At 40.3% G+C, this 19,547-nt stretch overlaps 1 protein-coding gene across 6 annotated transcripts in view; it reads right to left on the bottom strand.

Annotated features, from left to right (window-relative positions):
* The window catches only part of PDE1C (phosphodiesterase 1C), a 426,361-nt gene that overhangs the window by 101,150 nt on the left and 305,664 nt on the right, over nucleotides 1-19,547 (bottom strand). For all 6 annotated transcript variants that reach the window (XM_074945378.1, XM_074945379.1, XM_074945381.1 and 3 more), the window contains 5 exons: nucleotides 16,085-16,198; nucleotides 15,215-15,397; nucleotides 13,169-13,235; nucleotides 6,220-6,336; nucleotides 1,434-1,574 (listed from right to left, as the gene is read on the bottom strand). In XM_074945378.1, the coding sequence (XP_074801479.1) occupies nucleotides 1,434-1,574; nucleotides 6,220-6,336; nucleotides 13,169-13,235; nucleotides 15,215-15,397; nucleotides 16,085-16,198 (622 nt within the window). The remainder of the gene's footprint in view (nucleotides 1-1,433; nucleotides 1,575-6,219; nucleotides 6,337-13,168; nucleotides 13,236-15,214; nucleotides 15,398-16,084; nucleotides 16,199-19,547) is intronic.

The following is a 19,547-nucleotide window of genomic DNA, read 5'->3' as shown; positions in this document are numbered from 1 at the left end:
AAGAAATTTTAATTTGTGTTTTTGTTTTGGGTCAGCTGAAGCACTTTGTTTTGATAAATTTGAAATGTTTCTTTCAATTTCAAGCATTTTCATATAAATAAAAGTAAATTTAAAACAGACTCATTAAAAAAAATCAAGTTTCCTTTCTGAAAATATCAAAACATCCCATTTTTGACATTTTTTAAATTCCCTTTTTTCCAATTTTTTTCTGAAACAAAATTTTACCAAAATCAGTACAACTTCACAACAAAAAAAAATCAGTTTCCTCCAAATAACATGTTCTGACAGAAAACTGTTTCAATGAAAATTTTTTGACCAGCTCTAATAACAATGGAAAATGTTGTAAAGTGTTTAATGCTATTTTCTATTAACCTCTTTGTCAAAGACTCATAGACTTTAAGGCCAGAAGGGACCATTATGATCATCTAGTCTGACCTTCTGCATAACCTAAACCATAGAATTTCACCAAGCCCATAACTTCTGGTTGAGCTAGATCAGATATTTTAGAAAGATATCCAGTCTTGATTTAATGACTTCAAACAATGGAGGATTCACCATGTTACTAAGTACATTGTTCCAAAGTACATTGTTATACACTTGTACTTGACTTTCAGTTTGAATTTGTCTTGCTTCAGCTTCCAGTCACTTAATTTTGCTATGTCTTTGTCTGATACATTAAAGAACCCTCTGTAATCAGAAATCTTTTCCCTGAATAGGTATTTATAGGCCACAATCAAGTCACCTTTTAACCTTCTCTTTGTTAATCTAAACAGATTGAGCTTCTTTAGTCTCTCTTGCTGTAGGTTTTCCTGACTTCTAATCATTCTTAACTGCAGGGTCTGCACCCCCTCCAGTTACCGTAGGGGCATGCATCACCTCAAAGGAGACAAAAGGAGGTAAGGCCTACACCAGTTCTATCAAGGAGGGATTGTGCCATTCTACTTCACTAGAGTTTCAGTATAACCAATCTATCGTAGATACCTGTATAGCTCCCATCACCATACTATCTGAGATTCTCATAGTCTTTAATGTGTTTATCTTCACGACACCCTTGTAAATAATATTATCCCCATTTTGAAGATGGGGAACTGAGGCACAAAGAGACTAAATGACTTGCCCAAGATCACACAGGGAGTCTGTGGCTGAGCAGGGAATTGATCACAGGTTTCCCAAGATTAGCACTCCAACCACAAGACCATCCTTCCACTCCATGATCATTATAAACAGAATTTCACTATATCCAAAATCACTATAAAAGGAATTTCACTATATCCAAGTTCTCCAATAATACTGAGTACCTACAGAGCACTTTTCATTTTCATAGCACTTAGAAACACCAAGTTCATCTACAGTAGGAATATGTTCCACTGTATATAATCTCTTTAATGAGTGGAAATGCTGCAGTCTCATTATTCTGGTATTCACGTACTTACCGCTACACCTGTCTTAAAAAGGAGATAATGTACAGTCTGTGTAACATCTGCTGCGTGCATTAGATTGTGATAAGGATTTTTATGTTTGCTGTATCCAACTTCCAGTGCTTCCACAAAGGAGACAAGAGCAGAAATGGGAATCTAAAAAAGGAAACATGAAGTTAAATGCACTGAGGACAGAATTATCTTCAATTAATAGCATTTCTATGAGTAACTTTCATCTAGTGCCCCAAAATGTGGTCTATACATAAATAAATCATCTAAAACACCTTAGCAGACGCTGCGGAAACTGACAGTAAATCAAGAAGTTTACCCATTCCTAATCACGTCAGGGCTGAATCACACACACATACACATTAACAAGACAGTACACTACTACGTGCCTGTTTGAAGACATAATGCAGAATAAAAAACAACAGACAGCCTTTGATTGATTGCCCTTGAAGAAATGTCTCAATATAGGTCACAAGGTGTTTATCTGTTCTCTCATGACCCATTGTTATACATCATTGCTTCACAATTCATGGCTTAGATTTTTAATGGTACATATTAGAGGTAGACTGAAACATTCCATAAGAGAAGCATTAGTTACCTAAGTCTCTGCTTAGTAACTATTTCCCAAATTCTGCCCTCAGACCCAGTATAGGTTTGCAACACTCACTCACTTCAATAGTAATACTATACACATAGGTGAGGGCAAAATTAAGCGATTTCCTGGGGAGGAGAGTGTCACTAATCCAACCACACATTCAAGGGAATGGCAACATCTGCTCTCCAATGTTAGTACCACATGCTCAAACCAATTTCAGAAGTTCTTGTGTGGTGGCTATCTGGATCTGTACTTTCAGTGGCATTACCAGCCAGAAGCAAACTGTACACAACTCTGCCTTGTGTGTGCATGGTGGGACTGTGTGGGGGGGGGAGAGGGGGAGGCAGAATCTGACCACCATGGGAACATCCTCTTTAGATATGGGGCAGTCCCTGAAGAAGCCCAAAGAGTGGGAGACTTGTGGGGCTCTTCTTAGAAGACAACAATAGTTAGTGGGAACCTCAGGGCAAGACAGGTGCCAGGGAAGTACGGGTCAGAGAAAGAATTTGGCCAAGGCAAAAGGGTGAAAAATCTCATGAGAACAGTTATTTTTTCCTTGTGAGGTTTCCATTTTTGTTCATGTTCCAGATTTAATTGAGAATACTATCCAAGGTTGGAATATAAAACCCAGCTTCGGCAGCATCTGGAACTGGACACCACTAGGTCACCAATCTCAAATTTTGTTTTACGCTTGACTGTTTAATTCCTTTCCCAAGTTATGAAACTCAAGACTCTAGAGAATGAGGTCAGTGAAAACATTCAGCGTACATGGCACACTGGAATGAGGTGTCCTCGAAAAAGTGTGAGAGAAAATAAGGGTAGGTGCATTTAGAAATAGTATCAGTGGTGCATCTACTACTTCCATTTTTGCAACAGCCTCAGGACCTCAACAGAACTGAAGGCTTGAAATGATTCATGCTCTCCATACAGCTGAAGAAGTAATGTAAAGCTTGAGTGGTGGCAGGACAAGCAAAGATCTGTCAAGGAAGATAAGGATAAAGTATTTGCCTGAATGAAGAGAGAGAGAGCTTGGTAAGTAGGCCCTCAGATGTACAGTATATCTCTATTACTGTCCTGTTGATAGCTCTGGTCAATAGGACACAACTGTGCAGAAGTGAAACTTGAACAGTACAGATCTGAAAGGCTGAATGAAGCAGACATCAGTAGCTGGCTCTGTGAATGAAATTTATGTGGGGAAAGTGATAAAAGGTTTTGTGTGTTCTAGTTCAAGGACTTGACCACAGTGCTTACAAAACAACAAGTATTGAGAAAAGACTAATCATTCGTAGAGCTTCCTTCTGAAAAGTACAAATTCTAGTCAGAATACATGTATCATTGTAACATTATGCTCCATATTCTTCATAGAAACATTGATATGAATATGGCATAACTAAGATATGTTTTATGCAAGATGGACCATGTGAGGTATCATTGGAAAGGTTATGATCTACTGAATGTGATTATCCAATTTGTATGCATGCACAATTTCTGTATCTGAAGTTAGGAATATTGACCATGTAACAATTACAACTGTGTGTGTACTTGGGGAATGCCCAGCAGACAGTATGCAATCAGCCTGGATGGGCCATTAGGAAGGACAGTAGGACTGTGAAGATACTAATCTCCCTCCTTCCTGAGAAGTTTCCTAAGATGCTGCTTTGACACTGCAGGGTCATGTGATCATGTCACCTGGTACAGGATAGCATCTTGAAATGCTGGTACTTTTCCATGGGAAGGGGATGGGGTTCAAACTAGGAAGCAAAGCATTCCCACCATATGCAAATCCTATTTGAGGCTGGAGAGTGAGTTAATCTAGGCTTTTCTCCACAACCACCCCGCCCAAGAAGGAAGACTGCTGAAAACACCGGAAGAAACAAAGGAACTGAGCTGGGGGAGGCAGGGGCTGAGCCCAGGCAAGAAAGGTCAGCCTGTAAAAGGAATTGTCATAAATATAAAGGGAAGGGTAACCACCTTTCTGTATACAGTGCTATAAAATCCCTCCTGGCCAGAGGCAAAATCCTTTCACCTGTAAAGGGTTAAGAAGCTAAGGTAACCTCGCTGGCACCTGACCCAAAATGACCAATGAGGAGACAAGATACTTTCAAATCTGGAGGGGGGGGAAAGGCTTTTGTCTGTCTGTGTGATACCTTTGCCAGGAACAGATCAAGGATGCAAGCCTTCCAACTCCTGTAAAGTTAGTAAGTAATCTAGCTAGAGAATATGTTAGGTTTTCTTTGTTTTGGCTTGTAAATTCACTGTGCTGGAGGAAATGTGTATTCCTGTTTTTGTGTCTTTTTGTAACTTAAGATTTTGCCCAGAGGGATTCTCTATGTTTTGAATCTGACTGCCTGTAAGATTTTCTTCCATTCTGATCTCACAGTGTTGTTCTCTTATAAAGTTCTTTTTTGTTCTTCTAATAAAGTTCTGATTTTTAAGACTCTGACTGGGTTTTTTGGGTCTTAAAAATCCAAGGCTGGTTCGTGCTTATATTGTTTATTCTCAAGCCTCCCCAGGAAAGGGAGTGTAAGGGCTTGGGGGGATATTTTGGGGAAATAGGAACTCCAAGTGGTCCTTTCCCTGTTCTTTGTCTAAATCACTTGGTGGTGGCAGCATACTGTTCAAGGACAAGGCAAACTTTGTGCCTTGGGAAAGTTTTTAACCTAAGCTGGTAAAAATAAGCTTAGGGGATCTTTCATGCGGGTCCCCACATCTGTGCCCCAGCGTTCAGAGTAGGGAAGGAACTCTGACAGGAATGCCTGAAGATTTAAGATGCATGTGGTGCAGTTTACCTTCAAGAAACTCTGCAACCTGCTTGAAACAACATTTAGGGTGAGAAATTATTTGTAGCCAGTATTCTTTAGTGTATTAAGCTTAGTTCATGTGTTTTGTTTTATTTGCTCAGTAATCTGCTTTGATCTGTTTGCTGTCCCTTATAATCACATAAAATTTACCTTTTGTAATTAACAAACTTGTTTTTTGTTTATTCCAAAACCCAGTTTGTGCAATTCATAACTGGGGGGTGGAGGGGGAAGCTGTGCATATCTTCCTCCACATTGAGGGAGGGAGCAAATTTCATGAGCTTACGCTGCATAGATCTCTATACACTGCAAGACCATATAACTTTGGGTTTACACTCCAGAGGGCGTATGCACCAGAGTGCTGGGCAATTCCCCGAGCTCAGTCCTCCCACAGAAAGCTGATTGCAGACTCTGTGTGATTCTACAGCTGGGTGTGTCCCGACCTGTGTGTGTACTGGAAAGGGGCCAGAGAGCCTGTCAGAGCAGCACAGAGTAAGGGGAACCCAGGCTGTTGGGACAGGTAGGCTCAGTGGGACCCCAACACATCAGGTGGCACCCCAGAAAGGGGGTCCAACCCATCACAGTCATGAACATGGCATGCTTGATAGGAAGCAAGAGAAATAGCGCTATTTAATTTTGAGGGAAGACAAGGAGGGGTTACAGTTACTATTTAGATTGTGGCAGCATCCATACTAAAGATGACACAGTCCCAGCTCTGAAGAATGGCCAAGATTAAATGCATCCTGAGATTTTAAACCCACTGTATCCCCCATTGAAAACTCTTCTAAAATGCATTCATTGCATCAGTAATTCGATAACACTAAACATGAACCTGTAGCCAGAACAAGTTGTTCAATCAACTATCAGTAGTGCATCAACAATGCTTGTTTGCACAGTGATTAAATCTGCAGATTTCACAGCACACAGGAGTACAGTTGGGTATTCCCAATGATCCAGGTACAGTTTAGCCAGGATCTCTCTTAAAAATTACAGTTATTTAGTGATGGACTCATCTAAGCTGTAATTTCTACCATGATGAGGGACTCAAGTACAACACGGCAATCTCTTGAAATGGTGAAAACACAGCTCATTCTTGAAGAGGAAATGTGACTGAATTATATTCCAGGACTGTAATGCAGCCCCGCAAAAGTCCAAAAAAGTTTCTTGATGACTTTGAAGGGAACGTATTTGGGCCCCAGTCCAATTAAATGCATGGTTTAGCAGACATTTGTAGCGCGCAAGAAAGTATTTTAATCATATTCGGGGAACTACTGCTCCAACATAATAAAAGTTACAGTAAAAGTATGGGTGGAATATAGTTTGAATAAAGTTTGAGTTTATTTCCTTCAGTGATCTTCTGGGGAGTTGGGAAGAAAAGTCTCATCTCAGATTTACTAACCTTGAAACGGCTGATCAGATCGTAGCGTGTGAGAAGTTCATAGAAAATGAATTTCAGCGCATGATCCCCACTAGCATCATTCAGTGCAAATACATCAAAGGACCATTTGTCTACATTCTGCAAAGTGTGGAAAAAAGGTGTTAATATAGTCATTTATTTTATAATTATATAATTATACAATTTCTGCCGCTTTAAAACTTTAACAATCAGGAAAGCATCACTTTGTGGAATATGAAAGAAATTCATCACTTCTTCTGGATTCCTCTAATTTCATTTAATCAGCGCATGTTCTATTTCAGCAGTTCTCAAACTGTGGGTCGGGACCCCAAAGTGGGTCACGGCCCCATTTGAATGGGTTGCCAGGGCTGGCATTAGACTTGCTGCGGTCTGGGGACGAAGCCCAACCCTCACTGCCCCAGGACGAAGCCCAAGCCTGAGGGCTTCTTCACCTGTGGTTGGTGAGGCTCAGGTTAAAAGCCCCCCACCCTTGGGCTTCAGCTTTGGGTTCCCTACCCAGGGCGGCGGGGCTCAGGCAGGCTCAGGCTTCATTCCCCGCCCCCTCTTGGGGTCGTGTAGTAATTTTTGTTGTTAGAACGGGGTCGCAGTGCAATGAAGTTTGAGAACCCCTGCAATGTGTTATGATCATGGCAGATCTGGCAGGAGTTTAACAAAAAATGTGCATTCAAAAATGATTTTTTTAAATTATGGTCACTCATAACTACGATCAGCAAAGGCTGAATGTCAAAAGATTTGGAATCCTGGCTTGGGTGAGCACCCCACCATTACAATGCCTATACAGTCTACAGTCGGCACTGTTGCATATTCAGCATCTACTATATCTTTGCATTGGTTGCAGTTCTGTGCTTTCTCCTAAGTCTAGGAAAAGACTGTGGGTACTGAGCCAACTTAGAATGGTGAATGTTGAGATTTTAAAGGCACCTGTTGTGTCAGAACCTCCCAAGTCTGCAGTTCTCACAAGAAGAGGCTCCCCGAAGCATGAAATACATTTCATGCTTCAGTCTGACCTAGAAACACAGAAAGAGCAGTTTCTCTTGTGGCACAATAACGGAAGAAATATCTGATGCCTGAGGTCCAATTTCCACTGGCTGTTATTCAGTTTTTACTAATTCATTAGGCAAACACCCACTGAAGGAGCTTGCCAGAGAGTCTGAGTGCAAACTGAGATTGTTTTAACTGGCAAACTGGCAAACCCCAAGCACACAGGACCAGTTCTGGTTCCTACCTCTGAGGATGTAAAGGCACCCCTGGCAGAGGAATCATTACATTTCCACTGGGCAAGGGATGGAAAGGATGTAGAAGTAACCTTTGAATGACCACGTCTGTAAAACTGAAAGTTTATAAAAGGTCACAATAACCTATAACAACAAATGTTGATGGGAAAAGGTGCAAAAGAAAGGCAGAAAGACTGAATTAATCCAAACAAAAAAGGCCTATTGGTAAAGCTCATGGACTGTGTTAAGATCATGCCAAATTGAAAAAAAAGTGTGGGACTGAAAATCAATGGAACAAAATCAGTGTGTCAGAAATTAGGCCTAACCAGTGAACAAATTAATGAGGGGATAGGCCATTCCACCCATTACTCCTTTTTAGGATTGTTAAAAAGAAAAAGACTTGGGGGAAATTAGCAGAACCTGATTGCAAGCAACCACTGACAGAGACAGGAGAACAGCTAAGGAGCAAGTTTTACCATGATGGCTGCTACCGTTGCTGTCTCCTGTGACCTACCATAATACTACTGGGCCCTCGTCATCCTTATCTTGAGAGATGTCCTAACCAGGCCAGAGAGTGGGAATCAGATGATATCGCTACTTCCAACAGCTCAATCCCAACTGGGATGTGAGTCTGACTCTCTCTCTCTCTCTCACACACACACACAGAGTGAGTCCTTTTCCTTCCACACCTTGTTTCTTATCTTTCCTATCTCTCTCCTTTTGCCTTGTCTAATAAGGGTTTGGCTTAGCTGGCCAAGACTGTACATTTTGCAACATTCCTGTAAACCTGTGACCAGAGTGGCAGATACAAGCAGTGCCCTAAACGACTCGATGCTGGTACGAGTTTACCAGGTCTCAGAGTGGCTAATAAGACCATGTACCCTACCTGTATATCTCCAGCGAGGTTGCAACTAAAGTTAATACCAGAGATGGAAGTTACATTTTCTATTTTTGCTGTTCTTTTCTCTCCCCTCTTGCATATATTTGCCTTGTTTTGCTTTTTAAGATACAGGATTGGACTTTAACAACAGTTCCAGCTTCTCTCAACTAACTTCATCTCTTTTCCCCAAAAAGGCCAGTTATTGCCATATTTAATGCCATCTAAAAGACTGTCAAACAGGGGGATATTCATTCTAAAGACTCTACAGGTAAAAGGAAAGGGAACTAGGGATGCTGTTAAAATGAAAACTTTATTTAATACTTTACATTTCAAATGTTTTAACAGTTTTTCCTTTTTTCCCTCTATCTTTAATAAAAGGTTAAATGAATTTGTAATGGTGTGTTTGCCTTGGTACTAAGCAGGCTGCGGTCTCTGTGTACCAAACCGCACATGTTGGACAGTGACTGTGTCACATTAACACCTTTGACTCTGTGGGGCCATACATTCCATCTAAATTAATACAACAGACCAAGCCCACAAAGCACAAAGTATTTACTGACAAATTTGTACATATTCATCAGGTATAATACCCAAATACAACTGGAATATTTTTCAAGGGATGTATGCAGACCTTTAAGCTACATGTAGGCCTGCAACCTCTCCCACATCTTCCTTCCCCATCCTGCTATTTAACACTGACCTATTTACATAGCCAATTTCAAATACAACTGGGGGGACTCTATGCAGCACTGAGGTCTCTATCTGAACAAAAAAGTACCTTTATCTTTTCAATAGTTTTATTAGTTTTTATTAGTTTTTATTAGAGAACTGTATCAAAAGTCAAACACTCAATAGATTTGTTACCTGTATATTTAATTATGCTGAATGCCCATCATTATGCTAGTATAAGTTTAGCATCAGAGAGCCTACAACTTTTTAAATGGGTGGGTTTTTATTTCAATTGCAATTTAAAGACATAAAATAAATACAAAAATATAAAAATGTAAGGAATAGTGGGGAAACAATTAGACACCCTCTCCCTCCAGTAATGCTGAAAACCAGATCCAAGTGGTGTTAAGTTCATGCTGGTTTTAATATCACTCCTACATCACACATGCTATTGTATATCCAAGAGTTAACATGACCCTAATTTTCTTCAACTTTTTTTTTTTATACACTAAATATATTCCCTTGGGCTCTCCGGAAAACTACAGAGTAGGAATAAAATCACAGTAGTGTTAACTGCCAATGTTGGTAAGAGGGGTAGATATCCACATTCAGTTCCCCCTACGCCTTCTACTGAACTATAAATTATATAGCAGAGCTGAGGGTGGAGAGATGGTGGGTACAGTAGGAGTAAGCGTTAAGCTTAGTTTATAAGACTCAATTCGGCAAGATTCTGAACACTCCTGCAAAGCACTGAGCGCCATCGTCACCTTTGAAGTCAGTGGGAACCGAGAGCACTCAGCACCGTGTGGGATATAGCCCATAGTTACGTTTTGTCCAAGAGGAAGGTGTTTTTGAAATGTCATGTGCCCTCCTCTTCCTAGCAAAATAAGAAAAGGTGCTAGAGAAGGTATAGCTGGGAGAATGCTATACAGATCAGCAGTGCAGCCATCTTTGGCCTGAGACCAGCATTCCTGATTGCTGAGAACTTTGTGGTGCAGCCAGCCTGAGCATATTCATGCCTAGCTGATTTATACTCCTTTAACTGTGCATTAAAGATTTACATCTTTAAATTGGACGTTATCCTCCACACTTAATCTCTGTTGCAGGTTGGCTCCCAATTTCCCAAGGCACTTTAATCGAAAAAGAAAGATGATTGCATTTTATTTATGCATGTGTACGGATGGCTTTGGCGCTGCATCCCAGGGACGAGGAAGGAGATCAGCTAGACATAACATTATGCTGAGTGTTATTAAACAACAGACTCTGTGTGGAATATTCCTTCACTTTTAGCAAGACTAAAATCTCATTGGAAATTTCATTTGTGTAAGAGACGTAGAGGCAGATCCTCAGCTGGTATAAACTGTCATCACTACATTGAAGCCATGGAGAGATGAGAATTTACACCAGCTGAGCATCCGCCCCTTAAGATCAGCCCTGAAGGAAAAGATGCAAACAAGGCTTATAAGCTTTAAGTACCATGCAGCCATTATCCAACTAGCAGGACAGTTAAATAAGACCAAAGTACTGTGATTACATCTGACCATAATTTGGGCCTGATCCCCACAACCTCCCACATGCAGAATTCCTCCTGGAGTGAATGGCATTGGATATAGAGTCCTTGAAGGATCAAGCTTGTGCCTCAGAGTGAAAAACCCACGCAGAGCCTGGTGAAGGTCCCAGAAAGAGTCAGAGAGCAACAGGGGACACTGGGGTCTCAGTCCTGCTCTCAGAGAGTCATTTTCACATATCTTGGTAAATCATCTTCTACACAGCAACTGATTTTACAAGCACTGAGGACGGGGTCAAGCTCTTAGGGAGGTGAGTTGTGGACTGAGCCTTAGAAGAGATCATAAATTGTGCTTTTGGTTTTCAAACACTATCAGTGGGACTAGGCAAGAGAAGCAAATAAAGGGGGACACCCCCCTGCAAAAGACTAAGTCCAAACTCTTTGAGCTATTCAAGAAAATGGGTGGGGAATAGGAGAGATGGGGGGAAACAGTGCACAAAGCATCCACATAGTCCTTTTAAAAGCTTCACTGGTTTTAGGTGATTATTTTGTTTTATAAGTCACTGACACCAGTCAGGGAAGCAAATGAGTTAATAATAATAATAATAATGTGTATTTGTACGTATAGACATCTGTAATTTATACAAATACTGGAATTTTTAAAATTAAAATAAGAATCATAATAATAAAAATAATATACGGCTTGATTGTGAATTCAATGAGAATTTTGCCACAGATTTCAAATGGTAAAGTGTTTGTGTCCCATTTTTACCCGGTCAGTCCTACTTTTTCATATGGTGGTCTATATCCCAGGAACTTCTTTGAGAACACCTGAAATGTCCCAGTTTTTAAAGTCAGCAATCAAAACATAGGCTTTGGGTTTTTTTATAACTACAGAATTATAGTTCAAAATGTATCATTACAGCAAAGAGAATTTGCTCTGTGTTTACAAGAAACAAACAGACTAATGGAATGAGGGTTCAGCATGACAAACAGTGTTTGGAGGGAAGAGGACAGCTGAATAGTTCATAGAAATTGTTCATAGAATATCAGGGTTGGAAGGCACCTCAGGAGGTCATCTAGTCCAACCCCCTGCTCAAAGCAGGACCAATCCCCAATTTTTGCCCCAGGTCCCTAAATGGCCCCCTCGAGGATTGAACTCACAACCCTGGGTTTAGCAGGCCAATGCTCAACCACTGAGCTATCCGAGTGTAGACCCTCTCAGAGCTGTTCTGTTGCTCTGAGCACTTGTTTACACAAACACATAGTTCCCAGCAAGCTGTGGTGTGAATCTACCCTGCGCTAACCTGTCACGGTCTAACTGTTCATATATACCCTGCTGATGCACATTAACAGTCCGCTAATGCACTTTGATCCAGTCCAGTTCAAAGAGACTAGATCAAACTGTTAATGCAGATCAGCAGGGTGCACACGAACAGTTAGACCGTGGCAGTATAATGCGGGTAGATTCACACCCCAGCTTGCTGCAAACTAACTGTTCATGTAGACAAGCCCAAAGTGAAGATTAACCATGCTTGTTCAGTGTTTCATGATAAAATAATTCAGAACACTAAGGGTGAAATCCTGGCCCTGTTGAAGTTGGGAGTTTTGGCATTGACTCTCATGGGGGCAGGATTTCACCCAAAGAAGCAAGACAGGACCATAATGCCCTACATTGAGGGAGGATTTCAAAGTGCCTGGGCTTCACTGCTCTCCTGTGATGCAGGGAAATAGTGTTCCTCTATTTTACACATAAAGAAGTTGAAGCACAGAAAGATTCTGGGTTAGATCCTGCTCCATTTACTTCAAAGGGAGTTATCCTATTAACTTCAACTGGAGTAGAACATGGCGCCTATGCCACATATCTCATGTCTGTGGTAGAGCTGGAAAACAAATTCATGTCTTCTGACTCATAATCCAATGCCTTAAACACAAGGCCACTGTTCAGCCCTTACCTTGTTGAGCCTATAGTAAGACGTGAAACACTGTGCCTGTCCCGTTGTGAAGGGCTGGATATACAATCTACAGACAGGCTAAACTACAGTACTGAAGTGACAGAATCTCTTCAAAGCATATTTCAGTTCAACACAGAAAAAGACAAAGGTTTGTGCTGACTCACTCATCCCTAATATAGCAAAGACTTGTATAAAGGCATTACCCATTAGGACATCATGCCTGGTTTTTCTCAATAGTTCACATAAACTGCCAATGGGTTCATGATCTCCACGGTCCTTGTTGACATGAACAGGAATCACAAATGTAACACATTACCACTATAACAGCTCAATCTTCCCATTTAAAAGCACACAACTGGGAACAGGTTACTCCTCAGTTAAACTCGTGCATTGTAGTTTTCTTTATTTACTATCAAAGTCTCAAGTTGATTTCAGCATCCCACTCAGTTCTCAGTTGCCCTGAGTATTGTAACCTCCCACAGAGCTATGACCTCATCCTCCTGGTCATCTTTGCCACTTGAAAATGGCCAAAACCTTGATCTGTTTTTTCTCAACAGGAAGGATTTTCCCTTACGTCAGTAAATGATTAATGTTTGTGAACTATATTAAACTTCAGAGAGGATGAGAGGGAGAGTACAAAGACCTCCCACCAAAATATCACAGTGCCTTACCAACATTTGTTAAAAGACACTTTCATCGGTATTACCTTTAGCACTCCAATTACAGCTGGTGGGTAGCTCAGGCCAACCATATTTGATGTCCGTCTGTACATTCTACCAAAATAAAATAAGTAAATGAACAGAAAAACAAAATAGAAAACCAAGGATTCATTTGAGTTCTTTTCAGGAGACATAATTTATTCAAGAAAAACAGATTGCAATTCTTCTTCATCCTTCCCTGTACATATCCTCCGTATCTTTAATAGAGTCCTAAGGATGACTTCAATTTTCCTCGTTTTACATCCTTCCCTGTCCATGACACATACTAGGGCCACAGTCTTCCTGGACAAGTAGGACTAGATTGGATTTCATTCAGCATCTGCCTCATCTTGATCTAGCAGAGGGGCTGCTCTTCAGCAATGCAAGACTTTCCTATTCTCCTACAGCAACTGACCACACTGTGTCTTCCACCCTCTCAGTCTTTGCTGGCCCAGGGCAGAATGCATTTCAAGATAGAGCTTCAGTAAACATATCAAGTCTGTTGACTGGACTTATTCAGCTCCTGAATGGTACAGCTTTTCCTGCCGATTACTTTATTTTTTAAAACAGTCTTGTGTTGTTTGTGTGTGTAGGTGCGCGCAAAGGGTGTAATCAGAAAAGCTGGGTAAATAATTTGATTTTTGTTTTTGGCTTGTTGGCAAGTCCAAAACCTCAAAATAAATATTTGCTTTGGGTTGAACCAAAAGTGAATTAAAAAAAAATCAGTGAATTAAAACATCGAAAAAAATGTAAATTTGGGTCAAATTAAATCCTCTGTTCAACAGAAAACTAAATGTGTCAGGTCAGTTTTGAGCATATTTAATGTTTTTGAATTTTTTAAAAATAAGATTAAAGGAAATTGCGAAGCAAAAAGTCATTCTGAATCAAAAAAATCAGAATGCTTCTGAATATGTTGTTTTTTCTCTCTAAACAAACAACTTGGTGAAACCAACAAAAAAATCACAAAAAATTTCACTATTGTCAAAGCTACATTTTTCACTGAAAAAAGTTGAGAACAAAAGATTTTGCCCAGCTCTAGTAATTAGCACCTATGCCCCGATTCAGCAAAGCACTTGGGCATGTGTTAAACTTGAAGTGTGTGCTCAAGTCCCATTGACTTTAATGGGTTTGTACAGGTGCTCAAAGTTAAACATATGCTTAAGTGCTTTGCTGAATAAGGCCATAGGTGCTGACTGCACCCTTCTCTACATGTAAACAACATAAGACCTAATGGAAATACGTTTATACAGTTATTAGCAGTGACAAGTATACCATACATGATTTCCCAGGCTTTTGGTAAATGAAATATTTCAATAACTAATAATATTTTAATACAAATTTCAAAACAAAATGTCAGGGAAGGGAGATTCCTCTCTAAAGACAGGTGAAACACTGAAAGTTGGATACAGGGCAGTCCTAATTCAAACAGCAAGAAGTTTTAAAAGGTTCAGATGTTTGAAATTAGGTTTGATCTAGCTCTAGAGGTGTGATTTGGTGCAAGCTGCAGGAATCAACAGTGGAGAAGACTGAGGGAGTTTCACTGGTTTAGTGGATTCCTCTGAGTTCTGAACCTTTAAACTGATTTTGGTCTGCATGTTGTCAGTGACTCATGTAATTCAAGCCGAGAATGATGAGCTACAGGTTTGGTTTACATTAGCCACCTGTCCAGCCCTTTATACATTTTACTGCACCACAGAGGTAGAGTTACTCCAGGGACCGAATTAGCTGCCTTTGGTTAACCTCTTATTCCTATCATAGGAATATTTGAAGCCATATATGCTTTTTCCTCCCTTTGGCCCCTGAAAGCATACATTAAAAAAAAAAGAGGAAAAACTAAAATGGCTCCAATTTTAATATTAGATCTGTATTATACTAATAGCGAATGAATACTTTAAGATTCCATTTATGATCAATTATTTAGTCCCAGTTTTCCAGTCCTTGCTCACCTCTATGTAACAATAAAAACAAAATAAAATAGTCTTCATTCAATATTAAAAATACAATCTGTGATGCCTGACCAGCCACTGGAGCAGAATAATTACATCTTCCTTTACCTCTCCACGAATATCCCAGCTTGCACTGCATGGACGATGCTCCTGAACCGAGGCTTTTCCTCGGTCCTTTTAAGCATCATCCCCATCTGCCGCGTGAAGGTGGAGGCCAACCAATCCCGGACCTCAGAGGGCACGGAGTCTGACTGAATATCACTGAGTTCATCTTCTGTGTCCAATAAACGCCTGAAGGGGAGTGGAAACATGGGTAAATAGAGGGCTCTTAACACAGGTTTATAAAGTCTCATATACACTGTAAAGCAGTTGTTAAAAATCCACTCTTTTTTTGGTAATCCTAATGGAACACATTTTTGACAATCTATAACAGATTGTTTATTTTCTTGGAAAGCCACATGCCAGATTGTGAAGCTCACTCCCAGGCAGATAAACATGAGAATCAGCCCACTGAAACTCCATTACTCTCCCATGATTTCTCATCTTCAGCTTTCCAGTATTCACAGTCCCCATTTTATCATCCTTTTTAGTTGGTTGAGATTTATAACATTTCCAAATAACAATCAGATAATCACTTCCTTTTAAGTTTTGGAAAGTTTGCCCAAGACGCTTCTGAAGAAGTACATTTAGTTCTAGTGAAACGGATTGACGTGATAGATTTGGCAAATTTAAGTCACTTATTTATGCACATGTCAACGGGTAGAAGCAGAAGTGTGAACAACACCCCACCAATTTGCCTCAATCCTGACATGGATGGCTACCTTAAGAGGATAGTTCAGATCTTGGACTCTCATCTGAGAATGACAGCAACTGTGCCTATTTTGGATGCCATTAGACCACCAGCTTCCCAACTGATATGTAAATTACAACTTCATTTGAGTGGTACAAAATATCAATACACAGGTGTAGTTAACTCACCTAGTTTCATCAATGTACACTGATTCCAGAACGGTAGCTGCATATTCCAAATTCTTTTTTAGGTCTACAACCGAAGCCTCTCCTCTCTCTAATTGCTTTACCAAAGACCGCAACCTAAGAGAGGAAAACAAGAACCTGGTTAGCACTGAGAGAAATGGGTTTGAGTTTGAGTAGAAGTTCAAAATACAATCCAACATAAAACATAACCTCAAATATTGTCAAATTAAGATCCTTTGAACTTTGAAGACACAGCAAAATTCCTTAATACTATGTTCACAAGAAAACAAATACACTTTTAATAGTCTGAGGACCCCGTCCACGTAAAGGTCACAAAATACTTTCCTTCTTGAGAGATTATTATACGTTTAGGCATAGTCTACACGGCCCCACTGAGGAGGAGCCCAGCTCAAGGAGCCAAGCAGCACACAGGATTGTATTTTGAACAGTTGTGCAATCTACTGTGAGCGGTGACTCACATGGGCAGAGCTTAGAAGAGTGCCACCACTTCTTCCCCTCCCCCCCGCCACCAACTCAACTCCTTCCTAGTGCAGCACATGTCTGCTGATGCACCTGCACAGTTATGCTGCTCAGTGTAATGGGGATGGAGACAAGCCCAAGCCTCCTCTCAATTCCTCACCAATTCTTGCCCCTTCTTGCTCAACAGAGGGGGTGGGAAGAAATGTTTGGGTTCTGCAGTGTTTGCTTCCCTTCTCAATATGTTAAGGAGGTAGGGTGACCAGATGTCCGTATTTTATAGGGACAGTCCCGATATTTGGGGCTTTTTTTTATATGGGCTCCTATTACCCCCCACCCTCTGTCCCGATTTTTCACATTGCTAGCTGGTCACCCTGTAAGGAGGGCTTTTAGAAGTCTTTGTTTCCAGATTATGCAGACTGCCTATCTGGAAAGGAAGTATTCTAGTAACAAAAGACAATTGTGTTTGTATTTTCAGGTCTGGCCAAGCTGAAGACTTACCGCTCTGTTTATGGTCTTGTAACCAGTATTGTCATCTCAGAAATAAATGTCTGTCTCCATTCCTGGCCCATATGCCTTGAACCCCATCACCTCAGAAATTAGAATATTTGCTGTGTTGTGAAAATATTTCAGTTACATGGGTTAAACTTGCATGGTTAATTTGTATTTTTAAAATTTGTATTTTTTTTTGGAGTGGCATCAATTTAAAATTTGTATTTATTGTATTAGGTGCAATTGCCTACGGCTAAGATGCTATATTAATAAACTAAACTACAGCTTCCCTTCCCATACATCCTCTTAGTCCTTTGTGTTGGCATGCAGGGTGTGGCCCTTAACTAGTTATCATTAATACCACCTGTAGGTAGGCTGGATGAGTTAACATTGCAATGGTGACATTAAGTTTTGCATTTCTTGCCTTTTATTTCATTGGCTGAAGCACACAGCAACTCAAATCCACAAGACCTTCAAAAATTTGTACTCAATACTAGTACAACGAGTAGCTATTAGTTTATGGCACCCACATCCATCATACAAGAAGATTACATGGAGTATACTGCGCATCAATCATCTGGCAAACCAGAAGTAACATTGCTATGATGGAATGGTGTCTCACAATCAATGTTTCTCACATGTAAAAAATTACACTGTCTTGCCTCACCATTCATTATCTACAAATACTTTTGATTTATCTAGCAGCTGTTATCTAGATTTATCTAGCTTTATCTAGCTGCCTGTTACCTTTACTAAATATGAGTCCAGTGACATTATCCTTAATGTGCTGAATGCATCTATACAGTATTTGGTTGAAACAGTTCTGAACAAATCACAAATGTAGTGCCAGACTGAGCTACCCTCACTCTCACTGAATGGCACCTGACACCACAACAGTCCCACTGAAGTCAACAGGGCTACTTGTGGAAGAAGGTGCTACTCACCGTTAGTAAGGTGATCAAATCTGGCCTGCAGGTAATGACAACTCTAACAGCATCTCACCTAAGTATCATGTCACATGACTATGGCCACACACAGTTTCTGAAGCCAGACTGTAGGTCAAAGTATGATTGTTTGCAGAACACTTGGTGGTGATCTGCAGAGAGTTGGCTGATGACATGATACTGGCTCCTCCTCCTTATTCCACCTGCTAAATTGCATTAAAAAGGCACCTAAAACACACAAAATATTTTACTAAACACTTTTCTGTAGAAGAATATGCTGTGGTTGGCAACTTCTCTGTTAAGGTGCGGTGCACCTGTGGGAAAAGCTTGAAGACCCTCATTCTAAATGGCATATTACCACACAAGGGGTTATTTCACATTTCAGACCAAAGAATAATATAATAAAATATACAAAGAGCCCGGTCTTATGCAGTACTGAGCATTCTCAGCTCCCATTGAGTGGAGCTAAAGAAACTCAAAACGTTGCAGGAGGTGCTCAGCAACTTGTAGGATCTGTCCCCCTATTCCTTCCAATGCAAGGAAAGAATATCTATACTCCAACCACCTGTAAAGGGCACTGGAGCTAAATGGGAATGGTGCTATTCAATAAGACTAATATCATGTTGTAGGACCGGCAGGATTTGGTGCTCTGGGAAAGTCAGATGGTACCAAAGGCTCACACAAACCCCAAAGCATCATTCCTATTCTGTTCTACATTTCATTAGTGCATTATCTTGGAGATTAAAAATTCTGGACAAACCCTAAATTCACCATGGAAGTGACACAGCTTAAGAAACAAACCTAGCCTGCCAGTTTAAACAGAGTGTGGGTAGTAGCAGACAGTGCAGTTGTTTTCAATATATTGTTAAAAGTCAGCCTTTATGAATAACTGTGTTCCAAGCATTCCCTCCCCCTATTGTTATAAATAAAGTGATAGCTGGGTACAAATATTTATCTCCTTAGATAGAGGGCCTGTTTTTGTGGTGGTGTTTTTTTTTTAATAGTGTTGCATATTACTGCAGAGCAGATTAACACTACCAGAGTCTGGATACCAGTCAACTTTAATTAATGTGCAAAGCACAAGCATTGCCTGAATACGCAGGATCAGCTCCTCATCTGGTGTAAATCTGCTTAGCTCTATTGCTGATCCTCAGTTTTATTTTAAATGCAACTTCTCCAATTCACCACGTTTCCAGCCATACAAAACCATGTCTCCATCTGACATTTTGGTATTTGGGATCCATATATTTTGGTATTTGGGATGTTCCTTCTGACAAGCATGTTGAGAACTACAAAGACATGAATTATTAGAGTTGATCAGTGTGTATCCCCCTACTCCTCTCTTGGTATTGACTGTAAAGAGTAAATGAAATTATCAAGTAAATAAAGCTATTCTGAATTTATACCAGCATAAGCAACCTCAGAATATGGCCTCTCAAGGTTCCTTCCCCACTCTGAACTCTAGGGTACAGATGTGGGACCTGCATGAAAACCTCCTAAGCTTACTTAAACCAGCTTAGGTTAAAACTTCCCCAAGGTACAAACTATTTTAC

This window comes from Natator depressus, chromosome 2 (assembly GCF_965152275.1).
Source record: "Natator depressus isolate rNatDep1 chromosome 2, rNatDep2.hap1, whole genome shotgun sequence".
NCBI lineage: Eukaryota > Metazoa > Chordata > Testudines > Cheloniidae > Natator > Natator depressus.
This window is presented reverse-complemented; position numbering and strand designations above follow the sequence as displayed.